This window comes from Eurosta solidaginis, chromosome 2 (genome assembly GCF_040869045.1).
Source record: "Eurosta solidaginis isolate ZX-2024a chromosome 2, ASM4086904v1, whole genome shotgun sequence".
NCBI classification, from domain to species: domain Eukaryota; kingdom Metazoa; phylum Arthropoda; class Insecta; order Diptera; family Tephritidae; genus Eurosta; species Eurosta solidaginis.
Window position 1 is genome coordinate 126,138,428 of NC_090320.1, and position 19,097 is coordinate 126,157,524.

The 19,097-nt window shown below is 35.8% G+C and overlaps 1 protein-coding gene across 6 annotated transcripts in view; it reads left to right on the forward strand.

The window, feature by feature from the left end:
• The window catches only part of Acadvl (Acyl-CoA dehydrogenase very long chain), a 584,514-nt gene that overhangs the window by 547,823 nt on the left and 17,594 nt on the right, over nucleotides 1-19,097 (forward strand). For 4 of the 6 annotated variants that reach the window (XM_067766168.1, XM_067766164.1, XM_067766165.1 and 1 more), the window contains 3 exons: nucleotides 15,223-15,562; nucleotides 15,621-15,823; nucleotides 16,076-16,402. The exons of 1 other annotated variant lie outside the window; for it this stretch is intronic. In XM_067766168.1, the coding sequence (XP_067622269.1) occupies nucleotides 15,223-15,562; nucleotides 15,621-15,823; nucleotides 16,076-16,387 (855 nt within the window). In that variant the 3' untranslated portion in view covers nucleotides 16,388-16,402. Of the gene's footprint in view, nucleotides 1-15,222; nucleotides 15,563-15,620; nucleotides 15,824-16,075; nucleotides 16,403-19,097 lie in introns of those variants that run through there. One more of the 6 variants, XM_067766166.1, reaches the window with a different exon arrangement.

A 19,097-nucleotide genomic window follows, 5' to 3' on the forward strand; every position in this document is an offset into this window, starting at 1 on the left:
GGATTTCTGCTAACGGGGACATACATACATATATACATTAGAGTGCTTCGCAAAATTTTTCCCAACTTCTATCCTCTCAAATGTTGGTCGTATTGAGGTGGCAGACACACTATAGCAAACTACAATATTATATATAAAATAATTTATACCTCATTGGCAATTTATTACCGAAAAAAAAAATGTATAGCTGCGTCCGGTCCCGAGAAAAGTGTCTGCTAGCTTAAGACTCAAGTCAGCAGACACTTCGTGAAAACACGATGTACAGCTTTCGAACGACTTGAATAGTTTATATTACATTTGTTGGCAATTTTTTACCACAAAAAAAATTGTATAGCTGCGTCCGGTTCCGAGAAAAGTGAGTGTCTGCTAACTTAAGACCCAAGCCAGAAGACACTCGTGACAACACGACGTACAGCTCCCTAACGATTAATTTATACCTTATTTGTTGCCTAAATGTTTCGTTGTCCTGAAAAATATTTTCACTATACCAAACGGAAAAAGTTAACTTTTTATATTTTGCCGACCCTAATAAACATAAATTATAACTTTCGAAAATCAGTGAGAAATCTTATTTCAAGAAGTTTTAAATACCGTATGCGCAGGATTTCACAGCAATTTACTTCGGAATAATATATAAATTCGTTGTTACAAAACTATGTTGACCTGTGTTATACATTTCCTCAGAATTTCGTAAATTTCAAAACCTCAACTTTGCGGAAATAAAAGATTTTCGTAAAAAGTTGCGTAAAATTGAAGTTAGGACAATAAATAATAATTTTCCCCATGTTAACGAAATGGGAATATAAAATAAAAATATCGTAACCCGTAGAGTAGAATTATATAGGACCCATCTTTTGTGAGTTTTTTTTTTTAAATAAAATAGACATTTGAGAGGATAGAAATTGAAAACTTGTTTTTCTCGGCGCACCCTAAAGCACATATGTATGTTCATACATATGTACTCGTTATCAGAAAATACGAAATACAAACTTTTCTCTGATTTTCGAAAGAAAGAAGACCGACATGTATTTTATAAACCGTTATAGTAGCAAGCATATCCTCTTGTGCAAACACAAAAACAATCAACATATTGATCATGGCGGAACGATACAAGGTGGCAGCATGGTGACATACCTACAAACATAAATAAAAATTTCATGTACTTTGTTTTGGTAAATTCGATGGACAAATGTCAAAATCGTACTGCGCCGGAAGTTGATATATCAAAACAAATAAAAAAAGTTGATAACCAGCTGTGCCATGCTGCCACCTTGTATCGTTGCGTCATGATATTGATGAAACTAAATTTACGCATTACAAATCCATTCAAATCATTTGTAGCAAGTATGCGCGCTAACATGTACATCGTACATACATATGTACATACATGCATGGGTATGTTCATACCATATATGTAATATTTCTATATCACTACTACTGAACTGTGCAGCCTGTCAAACACTACAGTACAGATATACAACGAGAGAAGGAGACAAAATCTCAAGGCTGTTGTTAAATTTTTGTAAACAAAGGGCCTAAATATATGTATATTTCAACAAGCCATCTTGCTTCTATCAATATTGTACATTAGGCTATTTCGTTCTCCAAATGAAAAAGTAAGCTTTTGTTTTACATTAGTATTATACAATTTTTATTGTTTTAAGAACTCTGCAGAATAGCATTACCGATTTGTGCTGAGTGTGCAGATATACGTATATAAATGAGCCCTTAGTGACCAAAAAGCGACAAAAAAGCAAATAATGCCAACTGACAAATACGTATTTCGCACGAAAAAGAGTATGTTAAAAAAATTGTGCAAACTTGATATTATTTCAACACCAATAGCAGCCAGTGCAGTACTCATATTTTGTTTACTTCATCAAAGATTTACTTCATTAAAAACTCAAAATAAGTAAAATTTGGAAAACTAGTTTGTTCAAGCTAATTCACTTTAAATTATTTTTGAAAACGTTTAAAAAAATTCTTGTTGGGATGTATGTACAAGTATATTTTTATACATGTATATTTGATTTTTTTTCATTTCAAAAATATGAATTATTCGCCTTGTTTTTTTCCTATTTATGTCAAAAATATTCTTTGTATGGCTGCAGCCCATGTTTAAATATTAAATACATCAAGCCTTTTATTGTATTTGTTGGCCTCTTCATTGTTTAATCGACTAAACTGAGATTTTATAACAATTAGTATGCAGAAGTTGGGTAAAGGGGATAGTGACCCGTTGTGATCCCTTTAATATTTTTTTTACACACGCTACTACAATTCACTAACACTAACAAAGCCCGCGCATGCGCAGAACATACATTTGCACAGTTTCAGCAAATAATGATTGACAGAAAATTTGCACATTAGGAAGATAGGAAGGTATTGATATAGAAGTATTATATATATGGTTCATACGTGTTTTCGCGAAGTGTCTGCTGGCTTGAGACTTAAAGCCTCCTCACATAAGCAGTTTTTCAAAGAGATGCGTTTAAGTCCATCTTTTGCGTTATGCGTACAAAATATGTTAGAAAGTAAATTTCTTGTATAGTGAGAATGTTTATAACAGTTATTCGCAAAATTTTGAATGTGAATGGGCAAGGCGAAATAAACTGCAATTGCCAAGTCTTTCCTTCATATTAATAAACGCAACATCTTGCTTGATTGTCGCGATGTTACTGGAATGCATAAGCTTGTGTAAAACACGTCTACATCCATATATGAAAAATTTCATCGTGTCGCGGCCTTTAAACCAGCGGATACTCACATTTTTCGGAAACGGACGCAGCTATTTTCCAATTTCGTTAACATGGGAAAAATTATTTTTTGTTCTAGCTTGAATTTTACGCAACTTTTTACGAAACTCTTTTATTTCCGCAAAGTTGAGTATTTGAAAATTACGAAATTCTGAGGAAATGTATAACACAGGTCAACATAGTTTTGTAACAACGAATTTATATATTATTCCGAAGTAAATTGCTGTGAAATCCTGCGCATACGGTATTTAAAACTTCTTGAAATAAATTATTCACTGATTTTCGAAAGTTATAGATACAGACCAATTCTAAACGAAAATTCCGTGCGAGTTTTTTCCCTTCTCCCATTCCTCGCATTCTAAATCTAAATTCCTTGTGAGTTTTTTCACTCCTCCCTTTCCTCCTATTCTGAACAATGTTCGAAAAAGCGGAAACCGGTTATGGGAGAAAAGTAGGTATTATGAATGTGAGGGAGAGGGAGATTTCTCTGTCATTTGATAGGAGTTTTTTCACTAGTTAAATTAAAGGGAATGCATCAAAATAGTTAAAGGAAATTGGTTATTTTAAGAAAGAACACTCATTTGTACAAATTTGTGCTAAAATATGTATTTACATTCTACCACAATATTCTCACTCTTAATACAACAACAACAACAACCACAATATTCTTTATTTTAAGTCGAAAAATATATCATAAGCAACGGAAGAGCTCTTCGCATATTTGATGCAGCCATCCAGAAATTGGGCAAGGATTTTTTAAGAAGGCTTAAATAGATTTTGGCATATGGCGGAAGGGGAACTCAACTTGACTTGGCCGCCAGAAAATTGCTTTGCAGAATGAATGCAGGCAACTCCGACGGATTTGTGTTATCCCGCAGGTCTTCTTCTTATGCTCCTCTGTTGATGTTGCTGTGGCACCAATTCATTACTCATTTCAGTGAATACCACATGAAATACAATAATGTGCATTGTTTATACCTTATTTCTTAATTTCAAACAAATTGGCAACAATAATTAAACTTTAAAATTTTTTAAACAAAATAAGAAATGCGCAACGAAATTTCAATTGACAAAACAGCTGTCTTCGAAAATTCGAAATTCCTATTCCCCAATTATTCTTCTCCCTAGGAGAAAAGAATTGGAGGAATTTTTTCGCGGGAATAAAAAAATCCGCGAGAACAAAATTCCGCGAGAATATTTAGAATTGGTCTGATAATTTATGTTTATTAAGGTCGGCAAAATATAAAAAGTTAAATTTTTCCTTTTGGTATAGTGAAAATATTTTTTAGGACAACGAAACATTTAGGCAACAAATAAGGTATAAATTATTGTAGTCGTTAGGGAGCTGTACGTCGTATTGTCACGAAGTGTCTGCTGGCTTGAGTCTTAAGCTAGCAGACACTCACTTTTCTCGGAACCGGACGCAGCTATACAATTTTTTTGTGTGGTGATAAATTGCCAATAAATGAGGTATAAATTATTGAATATATAATAGCCGTGTTTGCGCGTGAAAAAAACGCCTATCCTCGCTTAGATGATTCTTAGGAGACCCATCTAGCGGCAGTGGTTAAACAACTAACTACAGCAACAGGGTGTACCGAAAAGCGGAGACACAACCCTCTTTTGTATGCCTGTGTATAACATATAGCTAAATCAGTTATGATGAATTGTGGACACACATAGAATACGTAGAATTAGTGTAGAGGGTGAAACAAAAACACATATTTAAGTTACATCTGAGTATAAAGCGTATTGAAATTTAGTAGTACACATTTTATGCGCAGCAACTTCAGAGGTGTATTTAAAGTTTGACGCTTAGCATTCCATATAAAGTATAAGCGTATAGACGTTTACGTGTAAAAAAAACACGGCTAATATTGTTGTTTGCTATAGTGTGTCTACCACCTTAATACGACCTCAAATGTTTCTATTTCATGTGAAAAAAAACCCTCACCAAAGTTTGATAATTTTACTCCACTAAATTTAATTGATATTTTAACACTATATTTAACTTTTTTGAGTCCTTTGAATTATAGTTTGGCCTCAAAAGAGGTGCAAAAATTTGAACATGCCTATTTATATTGTAACGAATTTAGTGAAATTCCGCTTTTTTGCAACCTTCTACTAACGTTCGTATCGCTAAACTGTTGAATAAATAACTCCAATATTCAATAATGCAAAATGGCTTTTATTAAAGTACTTCACAATAACACTGATACTTCACAACTAATAGCTTGCTTAAATCAAACTGATTCCATTATTGCTCAGCTTGCGCTCTTTTATACTCTTCGATTTCCTCGTTCCATACTTCTAGGCGTTTCTAGAATTTACTTAGTTACTGCTATAAAATTATAACTACAGATGCACATGTATAGCTTCTCATATGCGCGTGTATATGTGAGTGATACTTGCACAAATTATTGCCTACTTTTAGGAGTATCTCAGATATATGCATGTATTTGTGCGTTGCTCTCCGCTGCTTGTATGTACATATGTGTAGACATAATGATTGATTTGGTTATGTACATACAATTCACTGCTCAGTATCGGCTTAGATATGATAGTATCTCTTAGTGTTGCTAATGTTCGTCACAATATGTTTGTATATAACATGGTATATTATCGTATGAATTGCAACTTTAAGGACGTTTTTCATAAAATTTCAGCCTCAAGCGACAGTAGTTTGGAAGATCAATCAATGCAAATTAATTTCGAAATAATTATGAAACGAGAAGAATTCGCAAGAATTACAAAATACACCAATTATAAAAAAACAAAAATGGACAAAAATCATTACGCATCCAAACGATTGCTTATTTTTAAGAGTGGAGAATGGCAAACTTTATTTGCTGACAAAATTTGGCAAAACAGCCGGTTAAAATGGGCAATTCACTTTCGTAGGCACTACTTGTCACTGAACGGGGATTTCGGTTCGATAAATGGTAATCATAAAATAGTCAATAGTATAATATAAAAGCAATTAACATTAAACCAGTGTGATAAATAGTGAACGCGCATAGAATACATAGAATCAGTGCACAGGGTGAAACATAGACACATATTTCAGTTACATCTGAGTAAAATGCGTATTGAAATTTAGTAGTACTAATTTTATCCGTAGCAATTTCAGAGGTGTATTTAAGGTTTGTCGCTTAGCAGTCCATTTAAAGTTTAAGCGTACGTAACGTATATAAAAAAAAAAAAAATAAATGTAAGGCGCGATAACCTCCGAAGAGATCTAAGGCCGAGCTTCTCTTCCAATTTGCGTCGTGCTCCTCTTGATTTTTCCCTACAAATTGGCCGGACGGGACCTACATGTTTTATGCCGACTCCGAACGGCATCTGCTAGGCAGATGAGTTTTCACTGAGAGCTTTTCATGGCAGAAATACAATCGGAGCGCTTGCCAGACACTGCCGAGGGGCGACCCCGCTTAGAAAAATTTTCTTCTAATTGAAAAATCTTATTTCTAAAATTTTGATGTTGCTTTGCCCGGGAGTTGAACCCAGGGCATACGGTGCGATAGGCGGAGCACGCTACCATCACACCACGGTGGCCGCCAACGTAACGTATATAGATGTGAAAAAAAAACAAAACTATTGTACAGAAGAGTAAATAAATTGAATTGTACATTGGAATGTACAAAACGAGTAATTAATAAGACAATTGTAGAATCCGGAAGTGTTTCGATGGCGTTTTGTCTTTCTTATCCAGGCAGTCCGGAAAAATATTTTGGCTTATTAAATTGTAGAACTATTACTTCACGAGTTTGTGAATATTTGTTGGCTTTATTCAAAAGATTTTCGGGATTATGTATTATTATATTACCTAGAGACCTTTTTGGGAATTATTCGAAAACTACCGCGGAACAATGTCGAGATGACTTTGGGGCCATTATGGTAAAATTTCGGGATAATTGAAGATCTTCATTAGTTTTTTAGCGATATCAATCGATATTGATGAGTTATCGATTTATTATCGATGGGCTGTGGGGTGTTATCGATATTATATACAAGTTATCGATTTCCTATCGCGGTGTTTTTACCGTTTCGCTGTCAAAGTATTTTCGGATTGTTATCGAAGTGTTATTGAGTTGTTATCGTATTTATGATGCACTGTCGCTTTTTATAGAGGAGTCATCCGGCTGTTTTTGGTTTGTGTTATAGACGAGGTATCAATTTGTTATCGACGGATTATCGGGTTTGTTTATATTACAACGGCTGTCAAATAATTTATTTAATAATTTGGGAAAAATTTAAACAACGTGACATCAGGACGGACAAGGCGACAGCTGTTTCGATTATACCTTGTAAATCTCTTCAAAGCCTTTTCTCCCGGGAGTGGGAGTCGAACTCGCGCTCCTACGATAGTTGAAATGGTTGTAAACGCATTCAGCTACGTCATGCCTGTTGTAAAGTTCTTCCCAATTGCCTTCTTTTTGCATATTTTAATCTTTTACACATTGCATACTTCGTATGCAATTATGTGTTAAAGCTATGCTTGGTACGGCGGTTTTCAAAGAAACTTTGGTTTTTGTTGCTGTTTTCGTTCTATTTATAGAACTACAACGAATTAACCAATTTTGTCTGTTTGTATGATTTTAATAATCGGGGATTGTCCATATTGCTTTTTCAAATGTATGAAAACATTTATTTGAAGCAATTTTTTAATTTTATAATTTATTTAATAATTTGGGAAAAATTTAAACAACGTGACATCAGGACGGACAAGGCGACAGCTGTTTCGATTATACCTTGTAAATCTCTTCAAAGCCTTTTCTCCCGGGAGTGGGAGTCGAACTCGCACTCCTACGATAGTTGAAATGGTTGTAAACGCGTTCAGCTACGTCATGCCTGTTGTAAAGTTCTCCCCAATTGATGTCTTTTTGCATATTTTAATCTTTTACACATTGCATACTTCGTATGCAATTATGTGTTAAAGCTATGCTTGGTGCGGCGGTTTTCAAAGAAACTTTGGTTTTTGTTGCTGTTTTCGTTCTATTTATAGAACTACAACGAATTAACCAATTTTGTCTGTTTGTATGATTTTAATAATCGGGGATTGCCCATATTGCTTTTTCAAATGTATGAAAACATCAAATAGTTTCGGCTTTTCAACGGCAACGAACACTTTTGCACACTCTGCTCTGAATCATTACACATAGAATGTTGTTGTTGAGAAAAGCAGTTAACTGCGCATGTTTGATTTATTTAAATATACTATATTCTTCAAAATTTATAGGTTACTGTCGATGTGGGAGCAGTTTTCATGCTACTTTTTAAAATGATGTGGAAGCTGATTTGGTATGGTATTGTAGTTTAACGCCGGGGCCGACCGGAAAAAAATGTGGCAAAATCTATATCCGAAAACCGCTTCGCGAGAAGATAGCTACCCAACTGGAAAAAGAAAATGTTGATGTTTTTCGAGCGAGAAAAGCGAATGAGTTAATGAGAGAAGGAGATCCAGAACCGCCCATTCTGCCTTCCATGCAAACCCTTCATACTTTGAAATCGATTGAGAAGCAAAAAACGTATTTGCACACCGATCCCATTATTGCAATAGATATGATGAAAACTGGTCAGTATGCAAATATTATACAATGCGTGTGGTACAGACCTTTCTGCGTACATTACTGGACGAACCATCAAATCCACATCATAAAAAAATGTTTTTCGTCAAAAATATTTAAAATTTCAATTGATGCTACGGGAGGGATTTGCCATAAATTGCATGACAAAACCATTTTTTATATCAAATTACAGTCAATTGTGGACAACAATTTACTGTCGCCCAAATTTTGTCCAACTCCCATCGAACGAATGATATCCAATATTGGTTTTTAATGTGGCAGAGTTCAGCAGTATTCGCGCCGAAAGAAATAGTGATTGATAGTGAAAAAGCGCTTCTTCATGCTAGCGCAAGAGTGTTTGCAGGTTTTCCAAATATATATGAGTACTCCAACGCTGTTGCATCGCAAGATACAATGCCTCGATGTTACATAAGGCTAGATGTAGCTCACTTTATCCACAATTATGCTAGGTTCGTTCCATATTGGTTCCGTACAATATTTTTTGAGGCATCCTATACTTTAGGACCAATATTGGATATCATACTTTATATATTCTTACAGATTTCTGAAAGGAACAATGTCGTTAGTACGAACATTTTGGCTAGCAATAATTGGCCATCTAATTATGTGCCAAAGCACACAAGAAGCTCAACAAATTTTGAAGAGCATTTTTACAGTGGCAAAAAGTCCAACTGAGGGGCTTAAGGAAGTGTGAAGTGCACAAAAACCAATTGGAAACGCTTGTAACAGGTATGGAACTTTGAACTGCAACAATGAAAATATATTTTTCAATCTCAGTTCGAAAATTTTCACTTTTCTCACTCATTTATAGGTGTTGGCGTGTTAAACGCTTATTGGGAGACAGGCATATAAGTAACTCATCGATAGACTTGAATAGTTAGTGAACTAAATAGTTCATTAAGAATTCCTTCTTAATTGTTTAGTCTGCTTAAGATATTTCATCGTACATTCATTTGCTAAATGCATGCGTATCAAGCCCTTTTCTGGGAAATTTAAGTAAGGCGAGGTAAAGTTACAATATAACAACATTTACAGTCCCTGCGGGTTACGTATCATTTTTCAATGTCGTCTTCAGCTTGTCTTCCAAAATTAAATCCATTTAAGGGACTTATTTTTTTACAATTCATCTTTTTTAATGAATACCGTTATGTGCAAACTTAGGACTTAGAAAAGTGTAATCCTGTAATCATCGTTAACCAAATAATTGTAAAAACTAACATAGAAGTATAATTGCAGTTAACTTGACTGAGCTGGTTTTGCCTAATGAAGACATCGATGAACATATTTCCGGACCTGAAAAAAATTAACTTCCGAAGATGATAATAGTGGCAGCCCTTTTTCTAATCTGAACGGTTGGGTAAAATAATGCGAGAGACTTGACGATGAAACCAATAACGTTTTAGAAGAAAAAGGAGATCGTGTTAACGCTCATTACCATCCAAAACTTGCCCAAAAATTAAAAGCGGTCATGTCGCTATTTCCCCTTTGGGGGAACGTTTATCGTTCATGTTTTGGATATGGTCGAATACCTGCATCATCTGCGGGAAGTGAAAGCGAATTTAATAAAATCAAAAATGTATTGCTCGCAAGGAAAGGCTTCGCGTAGACGACTTTCTGCAAAAACATATACAGTACGTACAGGGTAAAGTCAAATTGGTGGACGCTGCTGAAAGTGACAGTGAAAGTCAGTTAAGCGAAGAAATTGTTATGGAATCGCATTTACGATGGAAGCAGTAAGAAAGGCGGTCGGCATGATGTGGTGGTGCACAGTGGCTAGTCATTGTCGGCTGGGGCGGGTCCTTGCCAACCTTACAGTTCCTGCGCCATAAACAGAAAAAAAGTTCCTATCATGCCTATCAAAACTGAAAGCTGTCAAAATCAAAAACCCTGACAGAAGCGCAGAGACCGACTCAAAACGCTTATAATTCAAATTAAAACGACATCCGGTCGAACCGGATGCCACGGACAGACCGTTAACATTCAAAAATTTAAATTAAAAAAAAAACCGCAAAAAAAAATTACCGAACCGGACATGGCCGGTTACCAACGCTGTAAATCGAAATAAAAAAAATTGCCGAAAAGTAATGAAAAAGAAGAAAGATAAACAAAGAGGGCCGAATATATATAGGGGCGCCGCGGGTGGTGTTGCGACGCCCGGTGTATATACCCACCCTCAAATCCATGGCCACCGACGCACCTGTATTTCGGTGGCCCCTTACCTGTTTTACCTAAGTGCCTTCTAAAAGAATGTAGACGCCAGCATTCCCATTCTAATTACAAGTTTATTCAGATATCATTACTACTAAAGTATGTATGCTATGAAAGAAATATTTAAAGCTATACCTATATTTATGTCACCTCCTTTTTTTTTGACAAGGGTTATAAGCGCTTGGTGCAAAAAAAATTGTAAATAAATGTGCTTATGAATAGCAGATAGATTACATACAAAGTAGAAATTTGGTTAAATGCCCTTTCTCTTTTCATTCACAAACCTATCTTAGGGCTGTACAGTTTGGATACAACTTCCGATAATTGGGGCCCCCTTACAAAATTAATATGTTGTTGTAGTAGACTTATTTTGAGTTTAACAAAACATCAATTCGGTATAACACATAGTATAATGACACTAATATGTACTATGTACTAAGAAAATTGTTATAAACGCAACTAAGACTAAATTTGGGGTAAATCATACTCCTCGAAGAAATTGTTTCACATGTTCATGTAAAACGTGAGCTTTTAAATTCACAGAAAAATTAACGAAATCATTTACATGTTCAAGTAAAACGTGAACTTTTAAATTCATAGAAAAATTAACGAAATCATTTACATGTTCAAGTAAAACGTGAACTTTTAAATTCATAGAAAAATTAACGAAATCTTTTACCTGTTCTGGTAGAACGTGAACTTTTAAATTTATAGTAAAACTAACGACATCGTTTTACCTGTTCAGGTAAAACGTGAACTTTTAAATTTATAGTAAATCTAACGACATCGTTTTACCTGTTCAGGCAAAAAGTGAACTTTTAAATTTATAGTGAAATTAATGAAATCGTTTTACTTGTTCAGGTGAAACGTAACTGTTTTGCATGTACCAGTCAGTGCTGGTATTGTTTTGTGTTTAGTTCAACTCAGTCAAAAAAAATAAAATTAAAATAATAAAATGAAAGAACAAAGAAAATAATTCAGATTTGAAAGGTTTCATGTATGTATATGATAATATTACTTTAATATGTATAAATTTATTTTTGACATGTATTCATGTAGAATGAAGCAATTTAAGTTCCACTGCAAATTTTATGGTTTGTAAGTTAAACTCGACAATGCATTCACTTCTTGAGTTGAGGTTGATAATGAAAAAAAGCAATAAAGTAGATGCCATATTGATTATTCACAATTTACACGGGCATGCTGCAGTCAGTAAGATGGCAGTAAGCAATAAAAATTTGCATGTACTGTAACTTACATTATCACTAAATTTAACAGTTTACTGATAAGGATTATAGAAAATAGTATATATTTTTTTTTGTTGATAATGTAAGTTAATTTGCATTACTCGTTAATTGCATCCCTTAATATAAATTTAATGCGTTTTAACTGATAATGCAATTGAACTTGAATTACCAATAAAACTTTATTCCTTACAGAAACAATATCAATACCTTTTGCTCATTCCAAAAACATATCCGCAACAATTGCATTAATTAAAAAGTAATAGTAAAATTTTACTGTAACGCAAAGCAACTTTTAATACCTGAAACTTTTTTTGTTTCACGGGCAGTACAAATTGCCTACCTATGACCATCAAGATATGTTTTGTTTTTTTCTTTTTTTATGCTTCTAAGTTAATTAAACCTCCTTACTTCACTTTACGTTACGTCTACTTTTTTTTTTTGCATGGTATAATAAGTTAACTTTACTACAAGTGGATGCAGCTTGCTAGAGGACAAGGTTGAAGCTACACATACGTATATTTAGTTCAGTATTGGAACGAACTCACCGCTTTAACCGCTGATATTCGTTGTCGCAATTGGCCTGGCCGCAGGCCTATGTTCGCTGCCCTGTGGTCGTCATTGTAGCTGGTATATTGTAGCCCGTATGGTCGTAGCTGATAAAGATGCGGCTAGTATTGTTGTAGCCGTTATGGTCGTAGCTGATAAAGATGTGGCTAGTATTGTTATAGCCGGTATGGACGTAGCTGATGAAGATGCGGCTAGTATTGTTATAGCCGGTATGGACGTAGCTGATAAAGATGCGGCTAGTATTGTTGTCGGTGGTACCGCTTGTTGTAGGTGTTAACATTAGTGGCCGCAGGCCTATGTTCGCGGCCCCGCTGTGTGCGTTGCAGCTGGTGGTGGCGGTACGTCTGGTGGTTTTTGCGCTCGTGGTTGGCGCTAATGGAAGGGTTGGAGGAGGTACTACTAATGGTGATGCTCGTGATAATAGTAGGCGCCGTTGGTGGTGGTGGGCGCTTTGGGTCGAGGTAACCGAGTGAACCGGGTGGCGATAAAGCATCGCGCTACCCTGTACGAGCCGGATGACTTGGCTCTTTGACGTTGATTGTATTACGCGGCAGCGTACTGCTGGCCCTGGAGGCGGAGGTGGTGTCGGACGCTTTTCCGCAGGTGGTAGTGTCCTTCGTAAACGTAGAGGAAGAGGTTTATCTCACTAAGTGTGACTGCGAACGCCGACCTACTTCAACTGGACCTTGTGTCCACACAACACAACCGGTGCAGAGTTTATTACCACCCAAAATAGACGCGTAGAAACGAGATTTGTCGGAAAGAACGGTTTCGGTGCTTTACGCTATCGACTCTTTCCTAGTTTCTGGACAATTACCTGCGTATGTGCACAGCCGGCGAGGATGTTTTGTGATCCCCAAATTTTTCCACCCTTCCACTTTTTTATCTTGCCGGAAACTCATGGCAATTTTCGGTAGTGATGGCCCGTCTGTTTTTTTTCCTTGTTTTTCGAAACTTTTTATCGCAACTTTCGCCCCATCACTAGGTGTGTTCGCGCGAACACGCTCCCAAGTGGATCGTAGCCGTAGACCGTAGCAGCAGACGGTAACAAAATGTCTCATGAAATGCACGAGTCAGAAACAGTATTCGAAATGGTAAGATTAATTAGTGTAAGCTCGATTTAAATTAACTAGAGTTTAGCCTTGCTAAGTTGGCCTCTTAAGCTAAGATATGAAAATATTATGTTATTGTCCAAAGTGGCAAAGTTAAACTTCAGTCACCTTTAATCAAGCCGGAATCGAATAACCTAGCCTTATGCCTTGTAGAACGGCAAGTTATCTTAATATTAAAATTTGTAAATAGTGTATAAGTTTAACTTAATCCCTCACGTGAAGCTAACTGTGGGTTGAAAAGATAACTTGCCGTTATGTAAGTGAGCCTTAGTTAGATTAACTTATAAAAATTTGGTGTAGAGAAGCGCGGCCTAAAAATTTTGCGAGCTTGCCGCGTATTTTATGTTTACACATCACGAAGTCTTTGTAACATTTTTATACCTTTCATGAACATGAAATGGTATATTAACTTTGGTCCAATGTTTGTTACGTTGAGAAATATAGAAGATATACTCACCATTTAGTATACCGAATTGATCAGGGCGACGAACTGAGTTGATATAGCCATGTCCGTCTGTCTGTTTGAACGCAAACTAGTCCCTCAAATTTTGAGATATCTCAATGAAATTTGGCAGAAGGATGTATTTTTGTATTATATTAGACATTTGTCGGATCCGGTAGGATCGGACCACTATAACATATATCTCCCATACAACCAATCGTTCAGATAAGACGATTTTGGTCATTCCTGCCGCAATTTAGAAAGTATAAACGTGAAACTCGGTGATATATATTCTAATATATCATAGAAGATATCTTGAAAAAATCACTTTGATCGGAGCTATATATAGTATATATCCCATACAACCGATCGTTCAGATAGAAATATTTTTGGCAATTTTTCCCTTAATTTCCAATATAAAAACGTTAAACTTGGTGATATTTATTCTAATATATCATAGTAGATTTCATGAAAAAACCGTTTCGATCGGAGCTATATATAATATATGTATATCCCATACAACCGATCGTTCAGACAGAAAGATTTTTAGCAATTTCTCCCTTAATTTCCAATATAAAAACGTTAAACTTGGTGATGTTTATTCTAATATATGATAGAAGATTTCCCGAAAAATTACCTTGATCGGAGGTATATGTATATAGTATATACCTATCCCATACAACCGATCGTTCAGATAGAAAGATTCTTGGCCATTTCTCCCTCAGTTTCCAATATATGTAAAAAGGTGAAACTTGGTGGTATATATTCTAATATATCATAGAAGATTTCCTGTAAAACTCATTTCGATCGGAGCTATATATAATATATATCCCATACAACCGATCGTTCAGATAGAAAGATTTTTAGCCATTTCTCCCTTAATTTCCAATATAAAAACGTTAAACTTGGTGATATTTATTCTAATATATCATAGAAGATTTCCTGTAAAAATCATTTCGATCAGAGCTATATACATATAATATATATCCCATACAACCGATCGTTCAGATAAGGGGGTTTTTTTGTCATTTTTTATTTTATATTTATCTTAAAAATCGTTTAGGTATGTACATCTTGTTCACTATATATTTCTTATCTTATACATCCGATTATTTGGAGATTACGAACTGGATAAGATTATTGTTCAGCCCCATTCATGAAAGGTATGAAGTCTTCGGTACAGCCGAAGACAGTCCCGTCCTTACTTGTTTTATTTGGTTTATATATCCATTGGAAATTTAAGTCAATTAAAATTTAATGAAAAGTTCCCATACGCGTTTAACGTCTCGTACTCCTTTCCAGACAAATAATATATCGCTTCAATGTGCAAATACCAACATAAGCAATGACGAAAATGGCGAAAGTGCTCAAACTTTGTTGCCGCATAAAGAAATAAATTCAGATTACCTAGTATGTAAAAACGGCGATGAACCTAGTGGTGCACATATGTGCATTTCATGTTCCAAAGCTGTTCATGCCATCGAACCTTGTTCATACGGATGTGGAGAAGAAGGTTACGGCCAAAAAAGAGTTTGCCAGGAATGCTTTAAAGAAAACACCTTTAGCAATGTACTGGCTTCCAGATGTGAAGAAAATTGGATGGGACTGGGAGCAGAAAAATATCCAACGGGATTTTACTTAGGTTCATAAATTAAAATTATATTATTAATGGTATATCACCAAGTGTAATACTTTTTCAGGGTCAAATAAGGAAAAAGTGAAAGCAGCGCTAAACTGGAAAATTCACGCTGCCTTACACATTTTAAAAAACGGAAGTGATCCTGATTTGCAGGCAATCCATATTGATGGTAGTAACGTTTCGCTACTTAATACGTGCGCCTTCGACGCAATATGCCAAGTCATGTTAGGGGCTTGTTTTAACAATTCGATGCTAATGGAAAAGGTTTGTTTCTGAAAGGTCAAAAAATGTGATACCAAATAACGGGTAAAAAATCTTCTTTCATACTTAAAGCTTTCTACTAAAACTACTTTTCAACAAATCACAAAAATCGGAAGTAAATTGGCTCCTCCCTTTGCAATAAAAGCTTAACAATTTTGTAAATTTGAACTGATTTTTTTAAACAGGCTTCACCATTTTGAAAATGTTTCTTATCTCAACCTTCCCGGGTCAATAAAGTGCGCACATTTTTTTTAGGTAATGCGAAAGGAAGGAACTGTACCGTTCTTTAATTTCATTAAAGATATCCTGACAAAAGGTGCCACATCAGGGATGTACAAAAAAAGGGGCACTATTCTGTCAAACTGTTGCGAAATTTTATATCGCCACAAAAATTTGAACACACTTAATTGTGAAGTGACGGTTACTTGGCTGGCTCAACAACTATTTAAAGATTGTCCTACCCTAAAGGAGTCAACGGAATGCACAGAAGGCTGTGTGCGGAAAACAAACATTCCAGTCAAAAGGATGCCACTCACTGTCGCTACCTTCAAATATAATAAGGTTTAATCTGACTACAACGACATTCGTAACTGATTCGTGCTGCCCTGTGCCGCCGAAAATAACGAACCTCATAAGAACATGTGTAAAAGTAATTTTCCCATTCAGCAGTATATAACACGGAATAAATTAACCTAGCTACTCAGATTTATATGCAGTTACTGAGGTTAGTGAACGCTCTTATAATATATGAACTGTGATTTAGACGAGAAAAAAGCCATCATCCGGTGGCAAAATCCTGAGCCAGATAAATAATTTTGCATGTAAATGCAACAACAACGATTTGAGCCAGATAAATCCAGATAGAAGTCTGGTTCAATTTGTGAGCCAGATAATTTGTTAATTACTTCTTTTTAGTTTGGCAACGCTGCCTTTAATAAACCTACTTTTTCAAAAATAGATGTCGCTGCTTAGCCTTTCGCCGTATGAGTTAAATGAAAAACAGCCGCGACATCTGCCTATCACATTTCACGTGTGCGAAAATTTCACGACATCTGCTTCTCAAGTCTCTCAATGATCCAGAGCATTCCCGTGAGAATTGAGCGTGAGCCGGAGCTGTAAAACTCACTGGAGGACGGCAAAAATGAGTCCTTTCCTCGCGTTTTACATTATTTGGCACTAGATAGGTTTATGGCGAAGCAGCGTCACCTATATTTGAAAAAATCGTTTGATCAATGGTTAGTGCCCAAACTAAACAAATTAGCCATCATTCGGTGAGTTTTCTAGCACCGTATCACGCTCCATTCTTATGGGAACGCTCTTCAGAAGCAGTTCCAGAAATCTTTGTATATATGCGTTGTGATGGGCAGGTGCCGCTGTTGTGTTTCATTCCACACATAAAAGGCCAGTCGCATAAGATTTTTGATGCAGCATGGTGCGCTGACAGATGATTAGGTATGTATTGCATTACTTACTGAAAAATATACAAATAGCGTATCACCAGCGCCATCTTACATGAAAAAGTAGCATACTTTCAAATTTTCTTGCAAACAAAGCATAAGAAGAATTTGAAATTGGTTTTGGCTATGCGTGTTTCCAGACTTGGCAAGTGGAATTATTTTTCCCACTCTTTGGTACTTTTCTAACATTTTTTACAATTAAAAACTGCATTTTAACAAATGAATGTTTATAACAATGCTTCAAAAAAAAATTTATATGAATGGAAAAGCCGAAATAATTTGCAGCTGCTAAGTCTGCAGTTCTTTTATGTTTACAAACGCAACATCTTGCGCGATTGTGACGATGTTCGCTTTTGCATCAAAATTCATGAACATGAGAAATTTCATCGTGACGCGGCAATAAGGCTAAGGGACAGGCAGATACATCTATCACGTATGTACTCTATGGAATACTCACAAACAAAGCGAGAGTGGGATCACCTACTCTTCTCCTAGGACATCGCAATGTTAATTAGAGCACATTTTTTGTATGAATACAGATTAGTTTTGGAACACTCCTATACTCCTAAAGGAGTATTCCTTACACTATTTATGGAGTACTCGCTTTTTTTGAAGGGGAATCAAATTATCTGGCTAACAAATCGAAATAAGCCATCATCCAGTGAGTTTTCTAGCACCGTATCACTCTCAATTATTACGAGAATGCTTTAGATCATTGGAATACTTGAGAAGCGGAGGTCGTGATATTTTTGTACATATGAGTTTTTAGACAGATGTCGCCATTGCATCTCATTTAACACGGCTAAATGCCAAGCAGCGCCATCTATTTTTGAAAAAAGGAGGTTTATTAAAGGCAGCTTTGCCAAACAAAAGATAAGAAACTCACAAATTATCTGGCTCACAAATTGAGCCGACCTCTATCTGGATTTATCTGGCTCAAATCATTGTTGTTGCATTTACATGCAAAATTGGTTATCTGGCTCAGAATCCTTGCGACGGGATGATGGCTATGGACATCTATCTGGATTTATCTCGCTTCAATCATTAGCTGTGTTTTTTTTACATCTATAGACTTTTACGCTTAAACTTTATATGTACACTAATTCTATGTATCACATCTGATTTACTGGGGGTGTGAACACTGTGATAAAATACGAACTTTGATTTTGAAGAAAAAAATTGAGTCCTTTCCCCGCGTTTTACATAATTTGGCACTAAATAGCTACATGATTCAGTAGCGCCATCTATCTTTGAAATAGTTTTCATCATTGGTAGTGTCCAAACTAAGCAAGTTATCTTGCTCAAATTATCTCGCAGAAATTATCTGGCTCAATGAAGGCGTGTCCGAACTAAAAATTGGAACTTAGTTGTGTGTCCAAATTAAAAGTTGGAACCTAAAGAAATTATCTGCCCCGCAAATTTCACCATTTCAGGGCTCCCGGACGTTTAAAAATATTCGAAGCATTTACAATTTTTATTACGAACAACGTACCTACTTAAATAATTTTATTTGAGTTTTTTTTTAGCTTTACGAATGTTATATATGTAAGTTATCACACCCATATTCCCAATACCCCCAATGGCGCACCCTTTACTCACGTTGCCGTGCATGTGAGTTTGTTGGCCAATATAGAACTTTCGCTGACGTAGTCCACGCGCAAGCGAATGGTAACACAACGCGATCAACAACCCGTGAGAAATGCAGCATAGGCAATATTGACGTGCACGCACAACTCATCGATTGCGAAATATTTGATGGTGGTGGGATCTGCAACGTAAACATAAGTAGCGTAGAGTTAAAGGTTTCATGGGAAGAAGTA